Source organism: Panthera pardus, unplaced genomic scaffold (assembly GCF_024362965.1).
Source record: "Panthera pardus isolate Hobbes unplaced genomic scaffold, ASM2436296v1 HiC_scaffold_15, whole genome shotgun sequence".
Taxonomy (NCBI): domain Eukaryota; kingdom Metazoa; phylum Chordata; class Mammalia; order Carnivora; family Felidae; genus Panthera; species Panthera pardus.
This window is the reverse complement of record NW_026526710.1, coordinates 41419192-41443531: the sequence shown is the minus strand read 5'-3', so window position 1 is coordinate 41443531 and position 24340 is coordinate 41419192. Positions and strand designations below refer to the sequence as shown.

Sequence of the window (24340 nt, the reverse complement as noted above, 5' to 3'; positions counted from 1 at the left end):
TCTTTTAGTTTGATATAGTCCCACTTACTTTTTACTTTCATTTTTTAATTTTTTGCTTTTGTTACCTTTAGTCATCACCAAGACACATGTTAAGGTGTGTACTGCCTACATTTCCTTCTAGGAGTTTTATGGTTTCCTGGTCTTGGGTTCAAATCTTTAATCCATGTAGAGTTACTTTTTGTGTGTGGTGTCAGATAGTGGTCCAATTTCATTCTTTTGCATGCGACTGTCCAATTTTTCCAGCACCATTTGTTGAAGAGACTGTCCTTTCCCCATTGTATGTTCTTGTCTCCTTTGTTGTAAATTGGCTATATATGCATGGTATGTTTTTTATAACTATATTTTAAATGTTTTAACACATTTCCCTGCTTTCTCTAATACAATGTGTCAATATAGTGAACCCCCTGCAAAGTATTCTGATATTTCCCTTAGAATTGTATTGAAGTTACAACTCATTGTTGAAGCAGTTTTCTTGAACCTCTCCTAAATTCTAAGAGTTCAGTGATCATAATTTGTAGAAATTATTTTTTTCTAACTTTGAAACCTGAAGACTGCATTAAGAGATTGCTTTACAAGAAGTAAAATTTTCACGGGCACCTGGGTGGCTTAGTCGGTTGAGATCCAACTTTGGCTCAGGTCATGATCTCACGGTTTGTGAGTTCGAGCCCTGCGTCGGGCTCTGTCTGACAGTTCAGAGCCTGGAGCCTGTTTCAGATTCTGTGCCTCCCTCTCTCTCTCTGCTCCTCCCCTGCTCGTGCGTGCACGCGTGCGCGCTCTCTCTCTCTCTCTCAAAAATAAATAAACATTAAAAAAAAGGCAGTAAAATTTTCATGTGGAATTTCTGCTAAAAGTAGATTAATTTTAAAAAATCAACACAGGAATGGTCATAACATCATAATAACCCAAAGGTGGATGCAACCCAGATGTTCATTAACTAATGAATAGATAAACAAAATGTGGTGCATCCATACTGTTGGAATGTTAGGCAGCTATACCAAGGAATGAAGTACTGACACATGCTGAAACACAAAGGAACCTTGGATACGTGCTGAGTGAAAGAAGCCATACACAAAAAGCCGCTGCATATTGGATAATTCCATTTATAGAAATATTCAGAATAGGCAAATCCATAGACAGAAGGTAGATTAGTGGTTGCCAGGGGTGTAGGGGAAGGAGGATTGGGGAGTGGTTAATGGGTAAGATTTCTTTTTGAGGTAATGAAATGTTCTGAAATTAGATAGTGACGGTTGTGCACAACTCTGTGAATATACTAAAAGCCACAGAACTGTGCGCTTTAAAAGGGTGAAATTTATGGTATGCAACTTATGTCCTAAAGCTATTATTAAAAAACAATCTGGGTATGGGCATTTTTCTCTAAGTGTTTTGTCTGAGATGAATTCTATTATGGTAGCAGAGTAATGGTGCAGTGAGGGAATGACAATTTACTAAGCAGAGTGGATTAGGGCAGTTTAGGGGCACGATTTACAGTTGTGTTAATTTTGTTTTGCTGTAATCTTTGTTGTGTACTACTAGGCCGAATGTACTATGTGGCACCCATTAAAAAAAAAAAAGGAAAGGTATCAGGCTCAAAGTTAATACTTTACTCTGCCTTCTTGGTAGTTAGTTGTTTGACAAATTGGTCAAAATGCTATCTTGACCAGGAATATTTTAAGCAAAATATATTTATTTAGGAATAGATATTAAATAAGTAGTCGTTTTGCGTGGAGGGGATATAACAACAAAGCGGACAAACTTCATAGGGGAGAAGAGACAGTAGGTACAGGAAGTTAACACACTATGAAAATAATTCAAACTGGGCAAAGGGGAAAGGAGTTAGGGGGTGGGCACATGCTACTTGAGATTGGGTGGGAAGGAAACCTCCTTTGAGCAAGATGCATGTTTTCTGAATTTTAAAAAATATTTAAGTGTGTCTACTCTTTTTCAGCTTCCTTAGCACCTGGTTATTTTGACTCTTTGTAGTAGAGATCCTGGCTCTACCCATGCACTGAATGTTTTCTTCAAGGTCATCAGTGTCAGTGGTTTACTGTTTTTAAGATTTTCTGTCTTCACATTTTTCTGTACCTATGTTTCTGTGCCTAACAAAGCTGATCACTTCTGGGAGGAGAGACTCTTCTTGTGGCATATCTGGTTGCTTTGATGGTTCCTATTGTTTTTTACTTTACCCTTTTAAACCACTCTTCCCTTTTCCCTTGAAACTTTCCCCATAATGAAAGCCACGTCCTCTTATGGCTTCATTATTTTTCCTGGGGGATTATTTAGAAATACGTGTTTGGACCTCCTGCTTCTCTCCAGGCATACAGGTCCTCTGTTGGGCTGCATGTTGGACGTCCTTACCTGCCCTCAGGAATCTTGAAACTTCACGCTTCTAAAGTGGGACTCCTCCTCCTCTACATCTGCTCCTTTTGCAGTATTTGAGTTGGTTGTTGAAATATGTTTTACTTTAAATCCTCCTTTTTACTGTCTCCACTTGAGAACAAACTCCTTGCTCTTTACCTGGACTGCTCTGTCTCCCCAATTACTTTTCTAATTTTGAAATCTCTTAATTCCACCCTGTGCGGGGATGCCCGGTCAGTATGCTAATGTCAGCTCTGATTTTGGGATCCCTTCGTTATTCATTATCTAAGTTTGTTTTCTCTGATTCGTGGAGAGTCTTGCATAATGTTGAAAGCTTACGCGTGTGAAGTGAATTTAACAAGAGTGGAGAGCCACATAGTCAGCTGGTGACAAGTGACTGTGAGGGAGAAGTGGATGGAGTTGGGGACTTTTGTAAAGCACCACTGACTACTCAGGACTAGATTAGGAATTCCAGGTCCTGGGAGGTGAAGAGGAAGATAATGACTCATTGTTTGGTGTCTGGGCAAAGTGGTTAAGAAGTCAGGATGGTCTTTAATTTTGGCATAGAGAAACACAGTTAGGCTTACTTTACTCTGAACATAGGAACAATGATCCTGCAACAAACTCTTAAAGAAAATTAAAACCTCTTCTACTCACTGAGGCATTAAAAATAGGCACTGACCTACCTGTTGGGTAGGTAGTCTAATTCCTGTCCCTGGATTAGAAGTCCAACCACTAGTCTCTTAAGGTGCCGCCTTTTTTCAAATTATGATTGAGCGAACAACAACCTTTTCTGATACTGCTCCTGCCTAAGCGCTTATATTCCTCACCTGGAGGGCTTCTTAAAAGACAGGTCGCTGGGGGCCCCATGCCCATCATTTCTGATTCATTGGGTCTGAGATGGGGCCTGAGAACTTGCATTTCTGTAGATTTCATGGGGGACACTGATCCTGCTGTGGAAGCAAATTCTGGGAACTTTTGCTCTAAATCTTTTTCACACAGTGGTCCACTGATTTTTCCAACTTGTAATCTGATATGATTCTTCTGAAACCTTCCACACGTATCCCTTTACCTTTCAGACAACCTGAGCTCCCTATAATTGCATATAGCAACTCCACACTCCACATTGCCCTGTTTGCTCCCTATGCCCTTTTCCTCATTCTTGAAGCACATTCTTTGCTCTTAACAGAGGTATTTCTCTGTACCTTTGCTCATCCCATTTCCTCTGCTCATTCTCCATAGTCTGTCCCTTTGGGGATTTAGATCATTCAAGTTCCACATTAATTGTTATAGCCTTCCTAAAGATCCTATCAGGCTAATCACTTGAACTCTGTGCAGTTGCAAAAATGGTATAAGGCAATTAGGTAAGCTATTAAATAGGTTGAGAAATAACATTCCTTAACTCAAATGTGCCAATGTGGTACCAGGCTTGAATAACTCTAATCATTTTTTAAGCAATTTTGCGATCTGTTTCATACACTGAACAATTCAGCCATCTAAAGTACACAATTCAGTGACTCAACTATGTTAACAGACCGTCAACACAGTTTTAGAACATTTTCATCACTCCAAAAAGAAGCCACATACTCCTCTAACTCCCTGTTCCCTCTTCCCCTCCTCCCCAGGCAATTACTCATCTATCTCTATGGATTTGCCTGTTCTGGAATCTAATATAAATGGAATCGTGTAATACGTGGTCTTCTGTGACTGGCTTCTTTTAGTTTAATATTTTCATGGTTCACCCATGACATGGCATATGTTAGTACTTCATTCTTTTTTCTTGACAAATAATGTTCCATTGTGTGGACATTTTATTTATCCATTCATTAACTGATGGGCATTTGGGTTGTTTTTACTTTTCAGGTGTTATGAATAATGCTGCTCTGAACATTTGTGTGTAAGATTTTATCATTCAGTTTATTTCTCTTGGGTGTATACCTAAGAAGTGGAATTGCTGCATCCTATAGCATCTTTATGTTTAGTATTTTGCAGAGCTGTCAAACTGTTTACCAAAGCATCTGCACCATTTTACCTTCCCACTAGCATTGTATGAAGGTTCCAGTTTCTCCACATTCTTGCCAACACTTGTCATTCTTCTTAATTTTAGGCATTATAATGGTTGTCAAATATTACCTCATTTGTTTTTGATTTCCATGTCTGTAACGCAAATGTTCAGCATCTATTTGTGTACTTCTCAGCCATTCTTTGGAGAACAGTCGGTTGTAGTCCTGTGCCTGTTTATTTAAAATCTATATATTTTATTTTGAGGTCTTAAATTTGAGCACCTTCAGGTTCACAGCAAAATTCATGGAGTAAGATAGAGATTTCTTACATGTGCCCTGTCTCCACTCATGCATAGCCTCCCCCATTATCATTTTCCACCAGAGTGGTCCATTTGTTACAATTGCTGAACCTGTATTGACCTATCAGAAACTCCCCCTCCCCGCCCTCTCAGTCCATAGTTTATCTTAGGGTTCAATCTTTTATGTTCTTTGGGTTAGGACAAAGGTATAATAATATGTATCTACCATTGTAGCATCATACGAGTATTTTCACTGTCTCTGCGCTCTGCCTGTTTGTTCCTCTCCCTACTCCAGCCCTGGGCAACTACTGATAATTTTACTGTCTCCATAGTTTTGCTTTTTCCAGAGTGGTGTGTAGTTGGAATCATATAGCTTGTAGCTTTTTCAGATTTTTTGCCCATTTTTAAGTTGGATTGTTTGGGGGTTTTTGTTGAGTTTTAGGAGTTACTTACGTATTCTGGATATAACTTTATCAGACACATGATTTGCAAGTATTTTCTCCTATTCTCTGGATTGCCTTTTCACTCTCTTGATATGTCCTTTGACGTTCAAAGTTTTAAATTTTGATATGGTCCAGTTTCCTTTTTGCCTGTGCTTTGTGCGTCATAGCCAAAATTCATTGCTATATCCAGTGTCTTGGAGTTTTTCTGCTGTTTCCTTCTAAGATCTTTGTTTTAGATCTCACACTTAGGTCTTTGATCCATTTTGATTTAATTTTTGTGTATGGTGTAGGGTACAGATCCAACTCCATTTTGTTTGTTTTGTTCTCCATGTGGGTATCCAGTTTTCCCATTGTTTGTTGGAATTTTCCCCTTAGAATGGTCTTGGCACCCTTGTTGGAGATCATTTGAGCATATATGTGAAAGTTTATTTCTGGACTCTCTATCCACTTCCATTGGTCTATAGGTCTGTCTTTATGCCATTACCACAGTTTTGATTACTGTAGCTTTAAGGTAAATTTTGAAATCAGGCAGTGTGAGATCTCTTACTTTTTTTCCCCAGTACTATTTGTTCAGGGTCCATTGAGATTCCATATGATTTGTAGGGTGGGATTTTCTATTTTTGGGAAAAGCATCCTTGGGATTTGATAGGTATTCCAGTGAATCTATAAATTGCTTTTGGGTGCCTAACTGTGAACATTAGATGTCTTCCCTTTTTGTCATTTTAATTTCTTTCAGCCATGTTTTAAAGTTTTACTGTACAAGTCTTTTGCCTCCGTGATTGAATTTATTGCTAAGTATTTTATTTCCTTTGATGCTATTGTAAATGGAATTAAAAAGTTTTGCTTAGTTTTGTTTTATGATTGTTCATTTTGTCTTTGCCCATTTTTAAAGTAAGTTATTTATCTTTTTATTGAGTTGTTAAAGTTCTTTATTCTGGATATGTCTCTTATCTGATACATGATTTGTAAATATTTTGTCATTCTGTGGGTTGTTTTACTTTTAGTCATATGAAAACACTTCTCCCAAAATGCTGCCTTTAAGGTGACAGGAAATTCTAAGATTTTATTAGAATTCACTTTATTAAAATATTAACCATTTTTCTATTTTAAATGTCATGATATATTTTCTAGAATAATATTCAGCTGTGAAAAGTCTTTTAGATCATTATATAGATACTATGTAATATCCTGGAAAATACATGATATATTAGGTGAAAGGAGTTATAAGCAACTTTAATATAAAAGTTGTGTTTAAAGAAAAAAAAAAAACTCTGACTCATGCATAGGAAAAAGGATTAGAAAGAAATACACCAGAATGTTTATAGTGGTCATAGACTAGGACAATGAGTATTTTGTTTTCTACTTACTGTGTTTTTTAGGTTGTATTTAAGCATTTCTTAGTTAAAAAAAAAAAATTTTTTTTTGGAAAGTACATGGGAAATTTTTTAGTCCAAAGGAAAAATGTAACTCATGGGAAAGCATAACGTGATGACACAAGATATTCTTTCATATCTATCTGTGCATGCGATCAACCTGGCAGTTAGAATAGCATTGTATTTCATCCTGCCCTAGTGTTACCACATCCACCAGTACCCCTGGGTACTAACATTGAACATCAGATCTCTAGCATTCTCCTGCAAATCTGCATTCTTCTTCATTTCTGCTGCCCTGTTAAGTTGTATAACTGAACCAGTGATGCTGGACTTCTATACATTGCTGGTGAGTCTGAAATTTGTCAGAGCAGTTAACTGCTTAGAGTAAATATGAATGATATAGTTAATTATTGTTGAATATTTATTTTAGGAGAGTGTTTGCTTCATTACAAACCATGCCTTTGGCAGTGTATCCTATCAGTCTGTATCACTTTAAGAGTCACATGTTCTACCTAGTGTCAGGTGCCCCTACCTACTGCCTACAGCCAGGTGCCCCTAGTCTGTATCACTTTAGAAGATGAGGGTCTATGTATTATACATCTCACATTTTTTTTTTAAATCTAGGTCTGTTGGGGAAATTTTTTTTCAACAGGTGTTGTAGGAATAATGTTAAATGAATGTTTTATCCGCTGCAATTTCAGTAATGGCTTTGCTAACTTATACATTTGGTTTAATCACGTGAATAGTTTGGTAAAACAATCCGATAATTTACTTAAAAATCAATTATAGAAGTTTGTGTTAATTGTGGATTGGCAATTGTCTGGGTAATCATCAATTATTACAGTTAGCTAAATTGTACGGTTGACCTTTTGAACAACACGGGATGGGGCACTGAGCCCTGCACAACTGAAAATTTACATGTACCTTTGACTCCCCCAAAACTTCTAATAGCCCACTGCTGACTGGAAGCCCTACCAATAACATAAACATTAATCAACACATATTTTGTATGTTATATGTACTATTATAGACTCTAAGAAAAAAGTAAGCTAGAGAAAAAATATTACTAAGAAAATGTAAGGAAGAGAAAATATATTTACAGTAATGTGCTGTATTTATTTTTTAAATCTGCATGTAAGTGGACCTGCCCTGTTCAAACCTGTGTCATTCAAGAGTTGGCTCTATTCAACTTAATGTACTTAGTATTCACTTATTGTAGATACAACTGATGTAATACACAGATTCCTATGGTTCTTGTTTCTATTTTTGAGTAATTACTAATTTGGAAAAGGGTTATAATAAAGTCTTAGTTTAATAACTAAAAACAATTTTTCTGCTTTTCTAGGAGCTGGTAATGCTTCTTTTAGAATATAATGCAGATACTACTGTTGTTAATGGGAGTGGACAGACTGCAAAAGAAGTCACTTATGACAAAGAAATCAGGAACATGCTTGAAGGTAAATATTATGGATCTTAAATAGTAATTACTTTAATGATAGCCAAGGTTCAGACTATAAGTAGAAATAGCTTCTGGGATGCCAGAATAGACTACACTGCGCTTATGCTCTAAAGAGAATGCAATCTTGGAGTCCCTGATTAGACACAAAATTATTTGAGTATTCCTCACAGCTTTAAAACTTAAACAGGTTGGTAAAACTTGCCATAATGTTGTATGATCAAATCTGCAACAGAATGGAAAGTAGAAAGTGAGAGACATGAAGAATGTGGCTGGTAGGCTGCAGAAACATCATAACAAAGGATACAGAAGTGGAGGACAGTGAAGCTGTGAGAGGTGCAGCTGGTGGGAGTCGTTTGATGCTGGCCTGCTCCGTTGTCCTGAGGACTGCATTGTAGCACAACGACTGACAGTAATTTCCTGAAGGATCAGCATCGTCATTAGAAACTCCAGATATTAAATTATGTTAAAGAAGATACGAGTCTACAATAACTCAGAGCAATTTCTCTAAAATAGAATAAAACAAACATATTTTGATTCTTACATTGGGAAACTCTCATGCATTAAGATTATCCTCTGAGTGGCCAGGGCTTTACTATAATTATTTTTTGGTAGTATTTCTATGCTAGAGAAGAGAAGATTTCTTAATTTCTACTCTGTAGTAGAAAGCACATATCCTGTGTTTCTTTGTTTTGCAATTCAGGGAAAGGTAAGATAATTCTGTATTTAAAGGGTATTTCTTAATTATTTTAATTATTAGTATGTTTAGCTATGTAAAAACCAGTATCTTTTTTCTATTTTCCAGTTGTCCTTGAAAACTAAAATTTTCTCTTGTTTTCTAGTTAGAAAATAATGTCAGCCTATCAACCATACTCCTTCTCATGTCTACTACCTTTCTACTTTTAATTTTTTTGAAGATTTGATCATACAATTTTATGGCAAATTTGACAAATCTGCTTAAGTTTTAAGTTTTGTCAGACATCCTTAGGTCACTGTCTTAACTCTTGCCTTAAAAATAAAACCCTTTGATTTAAAATGAGCAGGCTTATCAACTAAACATCTTCTCTAAAGCTCTGTCTTATGTGATTTTTTTTGGGAGATTGCACATATTAGATGTGATCCCTGCCCTTTAATATATTGTGATCTAACTGGGAGGCTGAGGTGTCCTGTCCTTCACCATATCCTATCCTTTTTTTAATTTATTTTTAAAGTAATCTGTACACCCAACATGGGGCTCAAACTCATGACCCTGAGATCAATAGTCACATGCTCTACCAACTGAGCCAGCCAGGTGCCCTTGTCCTGTTATTTTAACTGTAACAAAATGAGAACCTGGAACTGAGGCTCACCTGACAGTGGATTGTTAGTTTAGCCTGACAAATTGACATTTAGTGGGGCCAATCACGAAGACATGTTCTACTACCTCCCCAAAACTCAAATGCGCTAAGGACAAGGGCTCCATTGATGTATAGTTTGTCAGCTAATAAGGTGCTATCCTGGGAAATGAAAGGAGAAAGTTATTTGACTCTGCTCTGATGAGATCACCTTAGCCAGATACAATTTGTGGAGAGCGCCTTAAATGGCTCAGACTTCAGGGAGTGCATCTAGTAGCCCCCCAAGACTATAGGTAGAACAGAAGCCACATCATGGGGTAGTGCACTAGAGAGACAGGAAGAGTTTCACCCCAGAAGCACAGATATCAGTGGTCACAACAAAATTTTACTCAAGCATCTAAAGAAGTGTTATATTGTAATCTTATTTGTGCTAGAACAGAGCCAATTGTTGGTCCAGTTGATGGAGTGCCAGGGGTTCATCTTTGGGTCCTGTGTATTGTAATAATGGCTTGGGTTGCACTTTAAGGTGTAGGGAGTTCACGTGATTGGAGTTACCTGGAAAGAGGTTAGACTACTATGGGTCAGGCACTAGAGAGGAATACCTTCTTCTACATACCATTCGTCTTTCATTTTATTTTGAGAAATTTCTAACCTACAGGGAAGTTTCAATTATAATGCAATGAAAACTTGTATGTCCTTCACTTAGATTCAGTAGTCATTAACATTTTGCCACATCTGGTGTGTCCTTTTATATATTAATGTTCCTTAATATTTTTTGTAGAACTATTTGGGAGTAACTTCTAGAAAGTGGTACTTCTAAATATTTCAGTATGTATCCCTTAAGAACAAGGATATCTTCTTACATAATCACAATATAACTACCAATTTCAGAAAATTTATCACTAATGTAATATAGTTTATATTCAGATTTTGTCAATTGCCCAAATAATGTCCTTTGTAGAATTTTTCCTCCAATTCAGAATCCAATCCAGAATCTCTCATTGTGTTGACAGATTGCTTTAGTCTCCTTTATCTGGAATAAGTCCTTAGCCTTTGTTTGTCAGGATCTTGACCTTTGTGAAGAGGAAGGAAATTATAGAATTATTTGTAGAATGTCTCAGTTTGGGTTTGTTTTTTTTGTTTTTTTTTTTAATCTTTTCATATATTTTAGATTCAGGATCTGCTTTTTGGCGAGAATGGTGAGGTTGTATCCTTTACCAGTGCATCACACGTTAGGAGGAAACATTGTTTATTTTGTTCTATTACTGGTAATGTTATCTCTGATAACCCAGTGCTCCACTGTAGAGATACCCCCCCCCCCTTTGTAAGTACTAATCTATGGGGAGAAAAATTCAAATTTCCTGTTTACCATTAATCTTTTAATAACTGATTTCAGCATTAATGATTCTCGTCCTGAATCACTTCTTACTATGGAGATTGCAAAATGGTGTTTTTTCTGTTGTCAGTGAAGGACATTTGCCAGGTTCTTACCTCCATTTCAAGTGTATTGCTATTTAACCTGCCCTGTGCATATACATAAGAGTGTTGTTAGGAGGGAGTTAAACTTCATGATCTCTGCACTCCCTATTAACTCGGGATGCAGATTCAAACGAAAGATAATTAGTTTGTCATATTAAAATTAAAATTTAGGGATGCCTGGATGACTCAGGCAGTTAAGCATCCGACTCTTGGTTTCTGCTCGGGTCATGATCTCATGGTTAGTGAGATTGAGCCCTGCGTTGAGCTCTGTGCGGAGAGCACAGAGCCTGCTTGGGATTCTCTCTCTCCCTGTCTCTGCCCCTCCCTTGCTTGCACATGTGCTTGCTCACTCTCTCTCAAAAATAAACTTACTTAAATAAAATTGAATTAAAATTTATAGGACAAATGAATTTTTTGAATGGAATATTTCCTTTGAAAACATTTATTGAGGTATAAAATATATGGATAAAAGCATACATAATTAATGTACAGCTCACTATTTTCACAAACAGAACACATCAATGTAAGCAACAGATCAAGGAACAGAATGTTACCAGCACTCTGGAAGCCTCATCTCCCCAGCTGGAATTTTTCCTTTTCATTGGCTGCGTCAATAATCTTTCAGTGTCTTTAATGAACAGAGGACAGGAATATATGCAGTGTTTGCAACTCCAAAACCCCATTTTCCTTCATTTATGAACCTAGGCAATCTAAAAAGAAACATTAGGGTACCCTTTACCTCTTTTCCATGAAGTCTAGAACCAACATGATTAAGCATTGTTTGATTATTTAGTAAATATTTATTGACCAAATACACATCATGCCAGACACTGTCATAAATGGCTAGGATACACAGAAGAGTAAGAACAGTACCTGACTGCTAGTGATAACTTACAGCTCTGGGTAACACATGCAGGAGTAGAAGTACATACAAGAGGGATAGGAATGTGACTGTTCTCAGAGCTCATGGTGCAGTAGCCCCAGGACCAGTAAGAGGAAACACTGAAGAGTGTGAATCGCAGCAAAAGAAGCCATTGAGAGCTTATGCAGAGTCTTGGGTGCCTTCCTTTGAGGTGGGGAGGGAGTCTGGGTGTGGAAATAGAAATGTGAGAATAGAAGATGATGGTATGTTAGGACTGTCCATCTTTTCTTAAAGCTAAACTAGTTCTAGCTATAGCTGTATCCACGATCGCATTCATAGTGTTTCCCCAGTCACTTGGCTCCCCAACCTGCTTTTTAGTCCATGACCTTACTTCAGCCAGGAAGACCTGAGAAACCTTTTATAGTTTCTCCCTTGCAGCCTTTGCAAAGGATATTATGCACATGTTTTAAGTGAGGTTACTGAGCCTTCCTGTGAAATTGGTTTTTTTTAAGCCAGAACAGAATTCAAATCTAGCAAAAAGAGACCTTATTGCATATTGCAGTTTCTTAAATCAAATTGCCTGTTCTCTTTCTGTGCAAGTGTGATTTAAGAAGCAGGATAGAATAGTGGTAAGAGCATGGTCTCTGGAACCAGCCTGCACAAGTTCAGATCCCAGCTCCTCCATTTCCTAGCTGTGTGACCTTAGTTTAATTCCTTAACCTCTTAGTGCCTCAGTCTCTTCATCTGTACAATCAGAATAATAGTAACACCTACTTCATAGCATAGTTATGAGGATTTAATGAACTAATATATTTTTTTCAAAATTTAATATTGAAGTATAGATGACCTACCGTGTTTTGTTAGTTTCAGGTATGTAACAAAATGATTTGATTTTTATATGTTATGCAGTGTTCACCGTGGTAAGTGTAGTTACCTGTCAGCATGCAGTATTACTAAAATACTGGCCTTATCCTGTATGCTGTATTTTTTCCATCTCTGGGACTTATTTATTTTATAACTGGAAGTTATTTTTAAAGTGCTTTGAATAGTACTTGGCATATACTAGGTGCTATAGAATTTGTTAAAATAAGTCTTCTATTAGGCGGAAGTATATACGTATGTGTAGATCTACTTACATGGTTTGTACATCTTCTACCAGTGCTGTTTCTTATTGTTATTTTTAACGGATTCTAAGGTTCTAGAAGGTGTGAGTGCTACTCTCCAATTTATCAAGGCAGATGTGTAATAGTATTTCAGCATGCAAAAGTAATTCATAATTATCTGTGATGGGTGTTATAGTAAGATACTTAGACTTCTGAATTGAAAACATAAATTCATATGAACCTAAAAGGAGTTGAACTCCTTTATCTGAAATTCAAGGCAGTGAGAATAACAATAAGTCTTTAACTATATTTGAATTATAATTCAAAATATTGTGACTTTTTTCCCACAGTCACTTTATTCATACATCCTTTTAATGACGTTGCTAATAGGATACTGACTAGAAGTAGAGTAACATATACTTTCCTTTTGCAGCTGTAGAAAGGACTCAACAAAGAAAGCTTGAAGAAGAACTTTTAGCAGCAGCGAGAGAAGGCAGAACAGCAGAACTCCTAGCTCTGGTAAAACAACATGTCTTAGTTCTTTACCCTTCAGGAAAATTGTAACTTTACGTTAACACTTCATAATGTAGTCAAATTGCAGGGCTAAAATACTTGAGATTGTAATAGTAGTACAAAAGTCCTTAAATATCTGAAAGTACTTGGCATATAATAGTTTAAGCAAGATACATTTTAAGGATTGTTTTCTATGAATTTGTGATTTATGTCCCCACTCCCTACTGTGAAAATCTGATAAATTAAGAATCTGATTTTTCAAGGTGAATACATTATGTAAGACAGTTGTTTTTTTTCAAATTAAGCCAATTTAAATTGAAACATAATATGTAAGATCCTATAAAGGAACAAATTTCTCTAATTGTGATAAGCAATCATTTCTGAAGGGTATGCTACACTTTTAGAAAGTAACGTACAAATATGTGATAATACTTGGGAATATTCATATCATGTCAGAACAGATTGAAAGCTTTACCCATTTTTTTTTTCCTTTTGGAGACCTACTTTCCAGTGTCTATTTCCCACGTAGTCTCATTAAACATGGAACTAAATTTGTTCTAAATTGAAGAATGAAGCATTGCCATTTGCTTTAAAGTTATTTCAGCCTTTTCATTTGAAAAGACCTCTTTGGTTTCCAAGTAAAGTACCTAAAACATTTTTTAATCTTTGTGAAATGGAGACTGTATAAGGAAGTTTTTAAAATAGTCAGTTGGGAACAACAAATTCAGTAGAACTTTAACACATTTAACCTTTATGGTTTTAACTCTTCTGAATGACTGTCTGTGGTAGACTGGTGTATATTTTTGCTGTCACGAGTATGAATCACAAAATGGGTATAAGTGAGCCAATCTCAGTGAAATCTTAATGTCCAGGAGTGGGTGGGGTGGCACTGGTGTAGTGTGTGGTGTCTGTTGTCAGGGGAATGTGGGACCCAAGATTTCATGGCACCTTGAGGACGAGCATGGCAAGTGACATAGATTTGCTGGTTTTAGGGAATAAGAAGCCACTGACTGTCTAGCATCCTAGAGCTCTGGTGTTCACCTGGTTCTATAGTTGGAGGGTCCACCTGAACATCAGTTACACCTTCCTGTGTTTTAAGGGAGAAAATCCATCTTTGATATATAATTCTGCATTGCATTTTTCATTTGTTAGCTCAACAGGCCCAATCCTCCTGATGTTAATTGTTCGGATCAGTTAGGAAATACACCCTTGCACTGTGCAGCTTACCGGGCTCATAAGCAATGTGCCTTAAAGCTTCTAAAAAGTGGAGCAGACCCAAATTTGAAGAACAAAAATGGTAAGCATGTTGGTAAAAGCCATTGTTGGTCATTTTGGAACTATAAAAATAAGTTAATGCCATATAAAATTGTTTTGTGTTAGGATCCAGCCTTTGTTAAACTATATGGCCCCTACTTAATTTTGAAGTCCAGGCATTCACACAAAAGAAAAAAACTTACTAATTTCCTTCTTAGTTAAGAGTTAACTGTATAATAATACCTATTCCTTAGGAGGAAGTTGTGATTAAGATAGAGTTACTCCCTCGAGGAAAGAGAGTACAGTTGATTCGTGTTATTTAACTCCTGGGGGAAAAATAGAGTTGGGTTCTTGAGAGGTTCTGGTCACAACATTTTTATACTGATTAATACATACCCTTGTTTATGTGTGTATTTCTATTTAAAAACACCTTTAATATATATTGTTAATCCATTAACAGAGCTTACTGCCAACAGCACTGTCATTCATGCCTCAATAGAGCTTGTCTGCTACACATATATTTTCCATAAAGCATATCACAGCCCTCTTGCACTTAGGAACAGCACTATATAATAATTCAGTACTATGTTTGGCAGCCCGTTTCAATAGTGAAGTCACCAACAAAAAGCAAACAAAATGTGAAAATACGGCCCTGGATAGACTATGATGTGGACATTTGTTTACCTATGAGAGCTGAAACAGGCAGAGCATCACCTTTTTCTAACTCAGCTGGGAATATGCGCCTGAGAAGACTCAAATTTTTCACCACTTTTGATGTGCCTGTGAATGACTGAGAAATTGCGATAAGTATTGATTTTGAGGTTACAGATAAATTTTAGCAATAGGCAAATCTGCAAATATCAAATGTACAGGTAATGAGTGTTGACTCTATGCATAACAGTATCAGAGATGGGATCAGATAACCCCAAGAGAAGCTACAAAAGGTGTCTCGGGTATTCAAAGGGGGAACATCGCATTAGGGCCATTATCACTATTTAGGATGCTTCCCTCTGCCTACCATCAACCTGGATTAGGACTTGACTTGTTAGTAGTCCACCAGGACCCTGTGCTCACCTCCATTGTTTGCTAAATCACACTCCATGGTAGTTGTTGATTTATATAGCTGTATCTCATGAGACTGAATTCCTAAAGGCGGGGCTGATATTCTCCTGTCTAGTTTTCCTAGGACCTAGAGTAATGTGTAGCACACACCTTCTACATGTTGCGTGTTGAAGATTTGAGTAGTTAGAGATGGCTTCGTGAAGGAATAGATACTTAATATAGACTCTGAAGCCCTACTAGGATTTTTTTTTAATTATTCTAAATACTTGTATCTCTAACAAAAGGTCCCACTGTATTTTTTTTCTTTTTAAACATAAACAGAATATCATTAAATTTTGGAAAGGACATTCTAAGCAGAGAGATTATGAGCAAAGGCATTAAGATAAAAAATTCAAGTAAAGTTTTAGGTGACATCCTCAGTTTGGCATATCCCTACACATGAAGGGGGGCAGTACCAGATAATCCTATAAATGCAGATTAGGCTTGCATAGTGGAAAACCTTAATATGGCAGACTATTTTACCCCTTAATTTGGAAGTTCAGGGGATCATGATAAATAGGTGAGCAGTGGAGAGAGGAGGTGCTTTAATTAGGGCCTGAATTTTTATTGACATCAGTGGGAGTAGAAAGGAAAAAGAAAATTAATCGAATTTTCTGCTCTCTTCCCTTCTTTTGGCCCATATGCTGTAGACCGGCACTATCCAATAGATGGATAATGAGAACCACGTATATAATTTTAAGTTTTCTAGTAGCCACATTTAAAAAGTAAAAAGAAACTGATGAAATTAATTTTAATAATGTATTTTATTTAAAGCAATTTATTCAAAATACGTCAACACGTAATCAATGAGAATACTGAGACTTTACATCCCCTTTTGGATATTAAGTCTTTGAAATCTGGCATGTGTTTTACGCTTAACATCTCAGTTTGAACTAGCCACATTTCAAGCACTGAATAACCACATGTGATTAGTGTCTATTGTATTGGATATAAAAGCTCTAGACATAACAAAGTGTTGAGTCTCTGGTTAACCATGCTGTCCCCAACCTGCGTATGCTTTTTTCTCTGCTGGAAATGTCCTTTTTCTATTTGTCCATGTGGTAAGCCCTAGTCTCACTCTAAGAGTTATGTCAAACTATTTTCGCCAGAGAGGCTTTCCCTGTATCTCTAGGATAGATACAAGTTCTTCCTGGAATAAGAGAAACCAGGGAATAGTGAAGGGGGAGCACTCAGGAGCTGTGAGGGAAATACAAGTTCCATGGAGCCAATGGAAGACATAAAATGTGGAGTGAAGGGGTGGGGTGTATTCATTGTCATGTGCAACTTAGACTGAAGAAGATATAAACACTGAGGCAAGGCTGTGGAACTCAGTGACTCGGTGCCCAGGGGTCCTTTCTGAAAGGGTGGTTTCCGCTGGTAGTTGAGCAACAGCTAGATGCGTGGTTAAGGATGGAGTAGGAAATGAGGAAGCTGAGGCAGCACTGCTTCTCTGCAGTATTTAAGAACAGAAGGAATGGTTCTGTGGCCAAGAGGAAGATGTTTTAGGCAGAGAGATTTAAGCATGTTTGTAAAGTTAAGGAGGACTAAAGCAATAGAAAAGGAGCTTGAAGATTTAATTGTGACAGAAAATGTAATTTTTTCAAAAAAGCAATGCTTTGGTAACAGCAAAAAAAGGGAACATATTTGATAAAGGATGCTTGGTTGTTTATGGCAGCAATTACCAACACAACTGAAGACCTAAAAGAAGACCTAAAAATGGAGAGACCGGCCATGTTTGGGGGAAGGGGAACTCAACATCAAAAAGCTAACAGTTCTCTCCAAGTTAATTGAAAGCAATCCCAGCCAGAACCTTCAAAGGGTTTTCATAGGTCTTGACTAGCTAACTCTCATTTATATGGAAAAGTCCAGTGTAGTGGATTTTAAAATGGAAGAGAAGCAGGGGGAGTTGTCCTGCTGGATAAAAAGACTAATGAACCTATGGGATGTAAAACATTTATTCAACAAAGTGTTTATATGCTAGCTACTATTCCAGGGGCTAGGGATCTAGAGCAGTGAAGAAAAAAATCCCTGCTTTTGTGGAGCTTACGTTCTAATAGGAGAGGGCCAATAAAAAAAAAAATATGTCAGATGAGATTGGTGCTGGGGGGCGGGGGAGGGGGGGAGGCAAGGAAGGAGAATTGAGAGTGTGCTGGGTGTATAGATCATTGCTGCTTTGTGAAAGATGGCAGGAGAATCTCTGTTAGAATGGTAATTACGACTCTTAAGTGAAGGAACAAGCAGTGTCAGTATCTGGGCAGTGAGGATGGTCCCAAGCAGAGGAGGCAGAGAGTGTATATGATGTGTGTCATGAAAAGCCAACCAATATGTCCAGAGTAGAGTGAGAGGAGGAGGGCAGTTGGAAGAGGTTAAAGAGGCAGAGGGACATGGATGAAGAAAGGCTTTGTGGGTTATTGTAAGAATTGTGGCTCTTACTCTGTGTGAGATGGGAAGGTATAGGAGGGTTTAGGATGCAGCAGTGATATGGTCAGATGTAGGTCCTGAAAAGTGATCGCTGATTGTTGTGAAAATAGATCCTAGGAGGGAATCAGTTAGGCTATTCAGGTGAGAGGAAATTGGCTTGGATCAGGATAGTGGCAGTAAAAATGGTTGTTAATGGTTAGATTTTTTTAAACATAATTTGAAGGCAGAGTGGTCAGGATTTTCTGATGGCTTAGATACATGAGGTGTGAGAGAAAGACCAGAATTGAGGGTGACTCGACAGTGTTTGAGTCGAGGACCTGAAAAAATGGAATTTCCAGTTACTACAAAGGGTGAGACTGCAGGGAAGGGTAGGCTAGCAATGGCTAAGAATTAGGAGTTTGGTTTTTAAGGCATAAAAAATTTGAAATCCTATTCTACAATTCAAGTGAGACAGTCGGGTATAGAAGTTTGTGTTTAGAAGAGAGGTCTGGGTGGAGATAAATTTGGGAATTTTCAGGATGTAAAATTATTTAAAATAATAGAATGGATAGGATCACTGAGTGAGGTATTGGTTCAGGGTAGATGAAGGTGAACAGACCAGATAGTTTGGAAGTTAAAACATATACATATGAGAACTTGACAGATGACAAAGGTGGCGTGATAAGTGGATGAGGAAAGAACTGAGTAAACAATCCTGGGGCAAATAGCGAGCCACAGAGTAATAGGTCATTTTAGACACCTGTTGCATATTGGATACTAAATTCCAGCTGGTTTAAACCTAAAAGTGCAATATAAACTTTAAAGCATCAGGAGAGGTTTCTGTTTTTGGCCATAATACAGTTACAGGGACTAGATTTACCTTCCCCTCTCTGTTCCTAATAACACTGTATTGGAAGTCTTAGCTAATGCAATAAAGCAAAAAAATAAATAAAAAGAAAAAAGAAGTATTCAGACTGAAAAAGAAGAAACAGAACTCTTTATAGGTAATCTGATCATTCACATAAAAATTTTTAAGAAATCTCAAGGGAATATACCTCCACATAATAAAGGCCTTATATGGAAAACCCATAGCTAACATCTCAATGGTGAAAAACTGAGCACTTTTCTTCTAAGGTCAGGAACAAGACAAGGATGTCCATTCTGACCACTTTTATTCAACATAGTACTGGAAGTTCTAGCCACAAGACAAGAAGAAAAGACATCCAGATTGGTAAGGAAGAAGTAAAACTTTCACTATTTGCAGATGACATGACAGAATATATATAAACTCTAAACACTCCATCAGAAAACTACCTAAACTGACAAATGATTCAGTAAAGGTGCAGGATACCAAATGAATACACATAAATCTATCACATTTGTATAATAATCAAGTAGCAGAGAAATTAAGAAAATAATCCCCTTTACGATTGCACCAAAAAGAATAAAATGTCTAGGAATAAACTTAACCAAGGAGGTGAAAGACCTATACTTAAAGTAAAACACTGATTAAAAAAAATTGAAGATGATACAAACAAATGGAAAGATATTCCATGCTCCTGGATTAGGGCTTGAAATATTTAAATATATTAATTACCTGAAGCAATCTACAGATTTAATGTAATCCCTGTCAAAATACCAACCTTTCCCACAGAACTAGAATAATCCTATGGAGCCACAAAAAACCCTAAAAAGCCAAAGCAATCTGGAGAAAGAAGAAAAACTCTGGAGGTAACACAATTCCAGATTTCAAGATCTACAAAACTGTCGTAATCAAAGCAGCATGATACTGGCACAAAAACAGACACATGGATTAGAGGAACAGAATAGAGAGCCCAGAAATAAACCCACACTCACATGGTTATCTATGACAGGGGAGGCACAAAATGGGGAAAAGGTTGTCTTTTCAATAAATGGTGTTGGGAAAACTGGACAGCTACATGGAAAAGAATGAAACTGGACCACTTTCTAATACCATACACAAAAATAAAATGGGTTAAAGACCTAAATGTGAGCTCTGAAACCACAAAATTCCTCGAATACATAGGCAGTACTTTCCTTGACATTGACCTTCACAACATTTTTCTGAAGATGTCTCCTCAGGCAAGGGAGCTTGTGATGAGCACAGGGTGTTGTATGGAAGTGTTAAGTTAGTGTAACACCTGAAACTAGTAACACTGTATGTTAACTAACCGGAATTTAAATAAAAACGTAAAAAAAAAAGTCTCAACGTTGATAAGATGGGTCTTCACCAAATGGATCTAGCAGTTTGGTGCAATACGAGTCCAAAACTCAGGCTTTTTCGTAGAAATTGACAAATTGATTATAAATTTTATTTGGAAGGACCTAGTGTACCCAAAACAACTTGAAAAAGAACAGAATTAGAAGTCCTCGGCTACTTTGTTGTCAGGGTTTTCCAAGAGAAAAACAGTTAGTTACATATAAACTTATATATGATTTTGGAGGCAGAGATCTGCCACGATACACTGTCTGCAAACTGGCAAACCAAGAAAGCTGGTGGTGATATTCAGTCTGAAGCCTGAGACCAGAGAGGCTACTGGAGCAAGTCTTTGAATCCAAAAGCCAGAGAATCAGGACCTCCAATGTCAGAAGGCAGAATGAGAAGGAGTCTCAGCTCAAGAAATGACAGAATTCATCCTTCCTTTGCCTTTTTGTTCTATTTAGGCCCTCAGTAGATTGGATGATGCCCACACACATTGGTGAGGGCAGATCTTCTTTACTAGTCCACTGGTTCAAAAGCTAATCTCATCCAGAAACCCCCTCGCAGGCACACTTAGAAATATTTTACCAGCTATCTGGGCATTTTTTAGCCTGTTTAAGTTGACCCATAAAATGAACCATCATATAACCTAATTTCAGGACCGTGTGAAAACAGATCGATCAATCAATTGATCTCTGGAACAGGAGGGAGTCCAGACAGCAACCTACAAATACAGAGAATTGATTTGCCTTGACTAAAGTCTCACGGCCATCAGTGGGGAAAGAATAAATTTTTAACATGATATTAGAAGAGTTGGATAACAATCTCCAAAATCACAGAAAATAATATAAGAGTTAAGATTTATTTCCTTCTAGATTTTTATGGTTTTGAGTTAACTTGGGTTTTGCAAAGATTTCTTAAGCATATAACAAGTATGAATATAGAATACAGATAAGTTGGACATTATCAAAGTCATAAAATTTTGTTCCTCAAAAGGCATTGTTAGGAAAATGAAAATGCAAGCTATTGTATGGGAGAAAATATTGGGAAAACCTACATAACAACAGACTTGTTTCTGGGGTATATACAGAACCCTTATAACTCAATGGGAAGATAATTCAAGTTTAAAAAGGTTCAGACACTCCAAAGATCTGTGAATGGTAGAAAAGTACCTGACTAAAGGCTTCATGTAGAGGTATAAACCTAAATTAAAATGCATTCCAATGAAAAAACATTCACATAACTACAAGGGGATATGTACTATGATGTTTCATTCTCCTTAAAATAGTGAAAAAAGTGGAGATAAGCCCTATGCACTTAAATAAACTGGTTTGACTTAATACTTGCAGCAATCCTAAAATAGAAAAAATAGGAGCTACGTGTGTCAAGTGAATAAAGGAAAACAGTGTTAAAGGAAGTTGCAGAATGATACAGTATACCCTTATTTTAACATTAATACCCATATTTAACATTTAAAAGTACTTTATGAATACATTTCTATATAATGAAAGTAGAAAGATATGCATGAGAACGATAATACCCATTGAATAATGGTGAAAAACAATAAAGCTGGAAAAAGAATTATAATTCCCTTTAATTTTTTTTTAATGTTTTTATTTTTGAGGGGAGAGGCAGAGAAAGAGAGGGAGACACAGAATCTGAATCAGACTCCGGGCTCTGAGCTGTCAGCACAGAGCCTGACACGGGGCTCGAACTCATGGAGTGTGAGATCATGACCTGAGCTGAAGTCGGATGCTCAACCGACTGAGCCACCCAGGCGCCCATATAATTCCCTTTTAAAGTTAGTAGCCATTAGCGATTTAACATTGAAGCCTAATTTTTGTTAACTTTTATTTAAATTCTAGTTAACATAGTGTAATATTAGTTTCAGGTATACAATTTAGTGATTCAACACCTATAACACCCAGTACTCATCACAAGTGCCCTCTTTAATCCCTACCCCCTCACCTATCCCCCCCCCCCCCCCCCCCCCCGGTAACTGTCGGTTTGTTCTTTATAGTTAAGAGTCTGTTTTCTGGTTTGCCTCTCTCTCTCTCTTTTTTCCCCTTTGCATGTTTGTTTTGTTTCTTAAGTTCCACGTTATGAGTGAAATCATATGGTATTTGTCTTTCTCTGATTTATTTTGCTGAGCATAATATTCTCTAGCTCCATCTATGTTGTCACAAATGGAAAGGTTTCATTCTTTTTTATGGCTGAGTAATATTCCATTGAGTGTATATGTGTATGTGTATACACACACATACCATGTCTGCTTAATCCGTTCATCAATCAAGGGATACTTGGGCTGTTGCCATAATTTGGCTAGTGTAGATAATGCTGCTATAAACATTGGGGTGCATGTATCCTTTTTGAATTAGTATTTTATTATTATTCTTTGAGTAAATACCTACTAGTGCAATTGCTAGATCATAGGGTAGTTCTATTTTTAACTTCTTGAGCAACTCCATACAGTTTTTTTCCAGTGTGGCTGTACCAGTTTGCATTCCCACTAGCAGTGAAAGAGGGTTCCCCCTTTCTCCACATCCTTGCCAATGCCTGTTTCTTGTGTTGTTGATGTTAGCCATTCTGACAGGTGTAAGGTGATGTCTCATGTTAGTTTTGATTTTCATTTTCCTGATGATGAGTGATGTTGAGCATCTTTTCATGTGTCTGTTGGCCATCTGGATGTCTTTTTTGGAGATATGTCTGTTCACATCTTACTATTTTTAAATTGGATATTTGTTTTTTGGCTGCTTATATATTTACTAAACCTTTATCAGGTATGTCATTTGCAGATATCTTTTCCCATTCTGTAGATTGTCTTTTGGGGTTTTTTTTAAATGTTTATTTATTTTGAGAGGGACAGGGAGAGGGAGGGAGAGCAAGCATGCAAACAGGGGAGGGGCAGAGAAAGAATCCAAAGCAGGCCTCATGCTGCCAGCACAGAGCCCATTGTGAAGCTCAAACTCATGAACCGTGAGATCATGACCCGAGCCAAAATCAAGAGTTGGATGCTTAACCAACTGCATCACCCAAGTGCCCTGCCTTTTAGTTTTGTTGATCATTTCCTTTGCTGTTCAGAAGCCTCTTACTTTGATGAAGTCCCAATAGCTTATTTTTGCTTCTGTCTCCCTTGTCTCAGGAGACCTATCTCGAAAGGAATTGCTATGGCCAATGTCAAATAAGTTACTGCCTGTGTTCTAGAGTTTTTATGGTTTCAGGTCTTTAGATCTTTAATCCATTTTGAGTTTATTTTTTGTGTATGGTGTATGAAAGTGGTCTAGTTTCATTATTTTGTAGGTTGCTCTCCAGTTTTCCCAACACCATTTGTTGAAGAGACATTCTTTTTCCTATTGTATATCCTTTCCTCCTTTGTCAAAGATTAATTAACCATATAATTGTGGCTTCGTTTCTGGGTTTTCTGTTCTGTTCTCTTGATCTGTGTGTGTGTTGTTTTGTGCAATACTCTACAGTTTTGATCACTACAGCTTTGTAACTTGAAGTCCAGAATTGTGATGCTTCCAGCCTTTTCATTTTCAAGGTCACTTTGGCCATATGAGGTCTTTTGTGGTTCCATCAGATTTTAGGATTACTTGGTCTGGCTTTGTGAAAAATGCTGTTGGTATTTTGATAAGGATTGTGTTAAATATATAGATTGCTTTGGGTAGTATAGACATTTTAATGATATTTGTTCTTCCAGTTCATGAGCATGGAATATTTTCTGGTTTCTTGGTGTCTTCTTCAGTTTCTTTCATCAGCATTTTGTAGTTTTTAGAGTACAGGTCTTTCACCTCTTTAGTTAGGTTTATTGCTAGGTATTTACTGCTTTTGGTGAAATTGTAAATGGGATTGATTGCTTAATTTCTCTTTCTGCTGCTTCATTATTGGTGTATAGAAATGTATCAAATTTCTGTACATTTATTTTGTATCCTGTGACTTTACTGAATTTGTGTATCAGTTCTGATAGTTTTTTGGTAGAGTCTTTAGGGTTTTCTATATATAGTATCATGTCATCTGCAAATAGCGAAAGTTTTACTTCTTCCTTCCTGATTTGGATGCCTCTTATTTCCTTTTGTTGTCTAAATACTGTGACTGGGACTTTCTGGACTATGTGAATAAAAGTGATGAGAGTGGATAGATATCC

The 24340-nt window shown here is 37.1% G+C and overlaps 2 protein-coding genes and 1 non-coding gene across 7 annotated transcripts in view; 1 reads left to right on the top strand and 2 right to left on the bottom strand.

Annotated features, from left to right (window-relative positions):
• The window catches only part of OSBPL1A (oxysterol binding protein like 1A), a 266632-nt gene that overhangs the window by 69157 nt on the left and 173135 nt on the right, over window positions 1–24340 (top strand). For all 3 annotated transcript variants that reach the window (XM_053902506.1, XM_019465523.2, XM_053902507.1), the window contains exons 5-7: window positions 7819–7930; window positions 13141–13226; window positions 14373–14517. In XM_053902506.1, coding sequence (XP_053758481.1) covers window positions 7819–7930; window positions 13141–13226; window positions 14373–14517 — 343 coding nt within the window. The remainder of the gene's footprint in view (window positions 1–7818; window positions 7931–13140; window positions 13227–14372; window positions 14518–24340) is intronic.
• The window catches only part of LOC109276483 (E3 ubiquitin-protein ligase MARCHF11-like), an 88957-nt gene that overhangs the window by 22034 nt on the left and 42583 nt on the right, over window positions 1–24340 (bottom strand). The gene's annotated exons all lie outside the window — the stretch shown is intronic.
• TRNAN-AUU (transfer RNA asparagine (anticodon AUU)) lies at window positions 9150–9222 on the bottom strand. The gene has a single exon. It is a non-coding gene; the product is annotated as a tRNA-Asn (tRNA).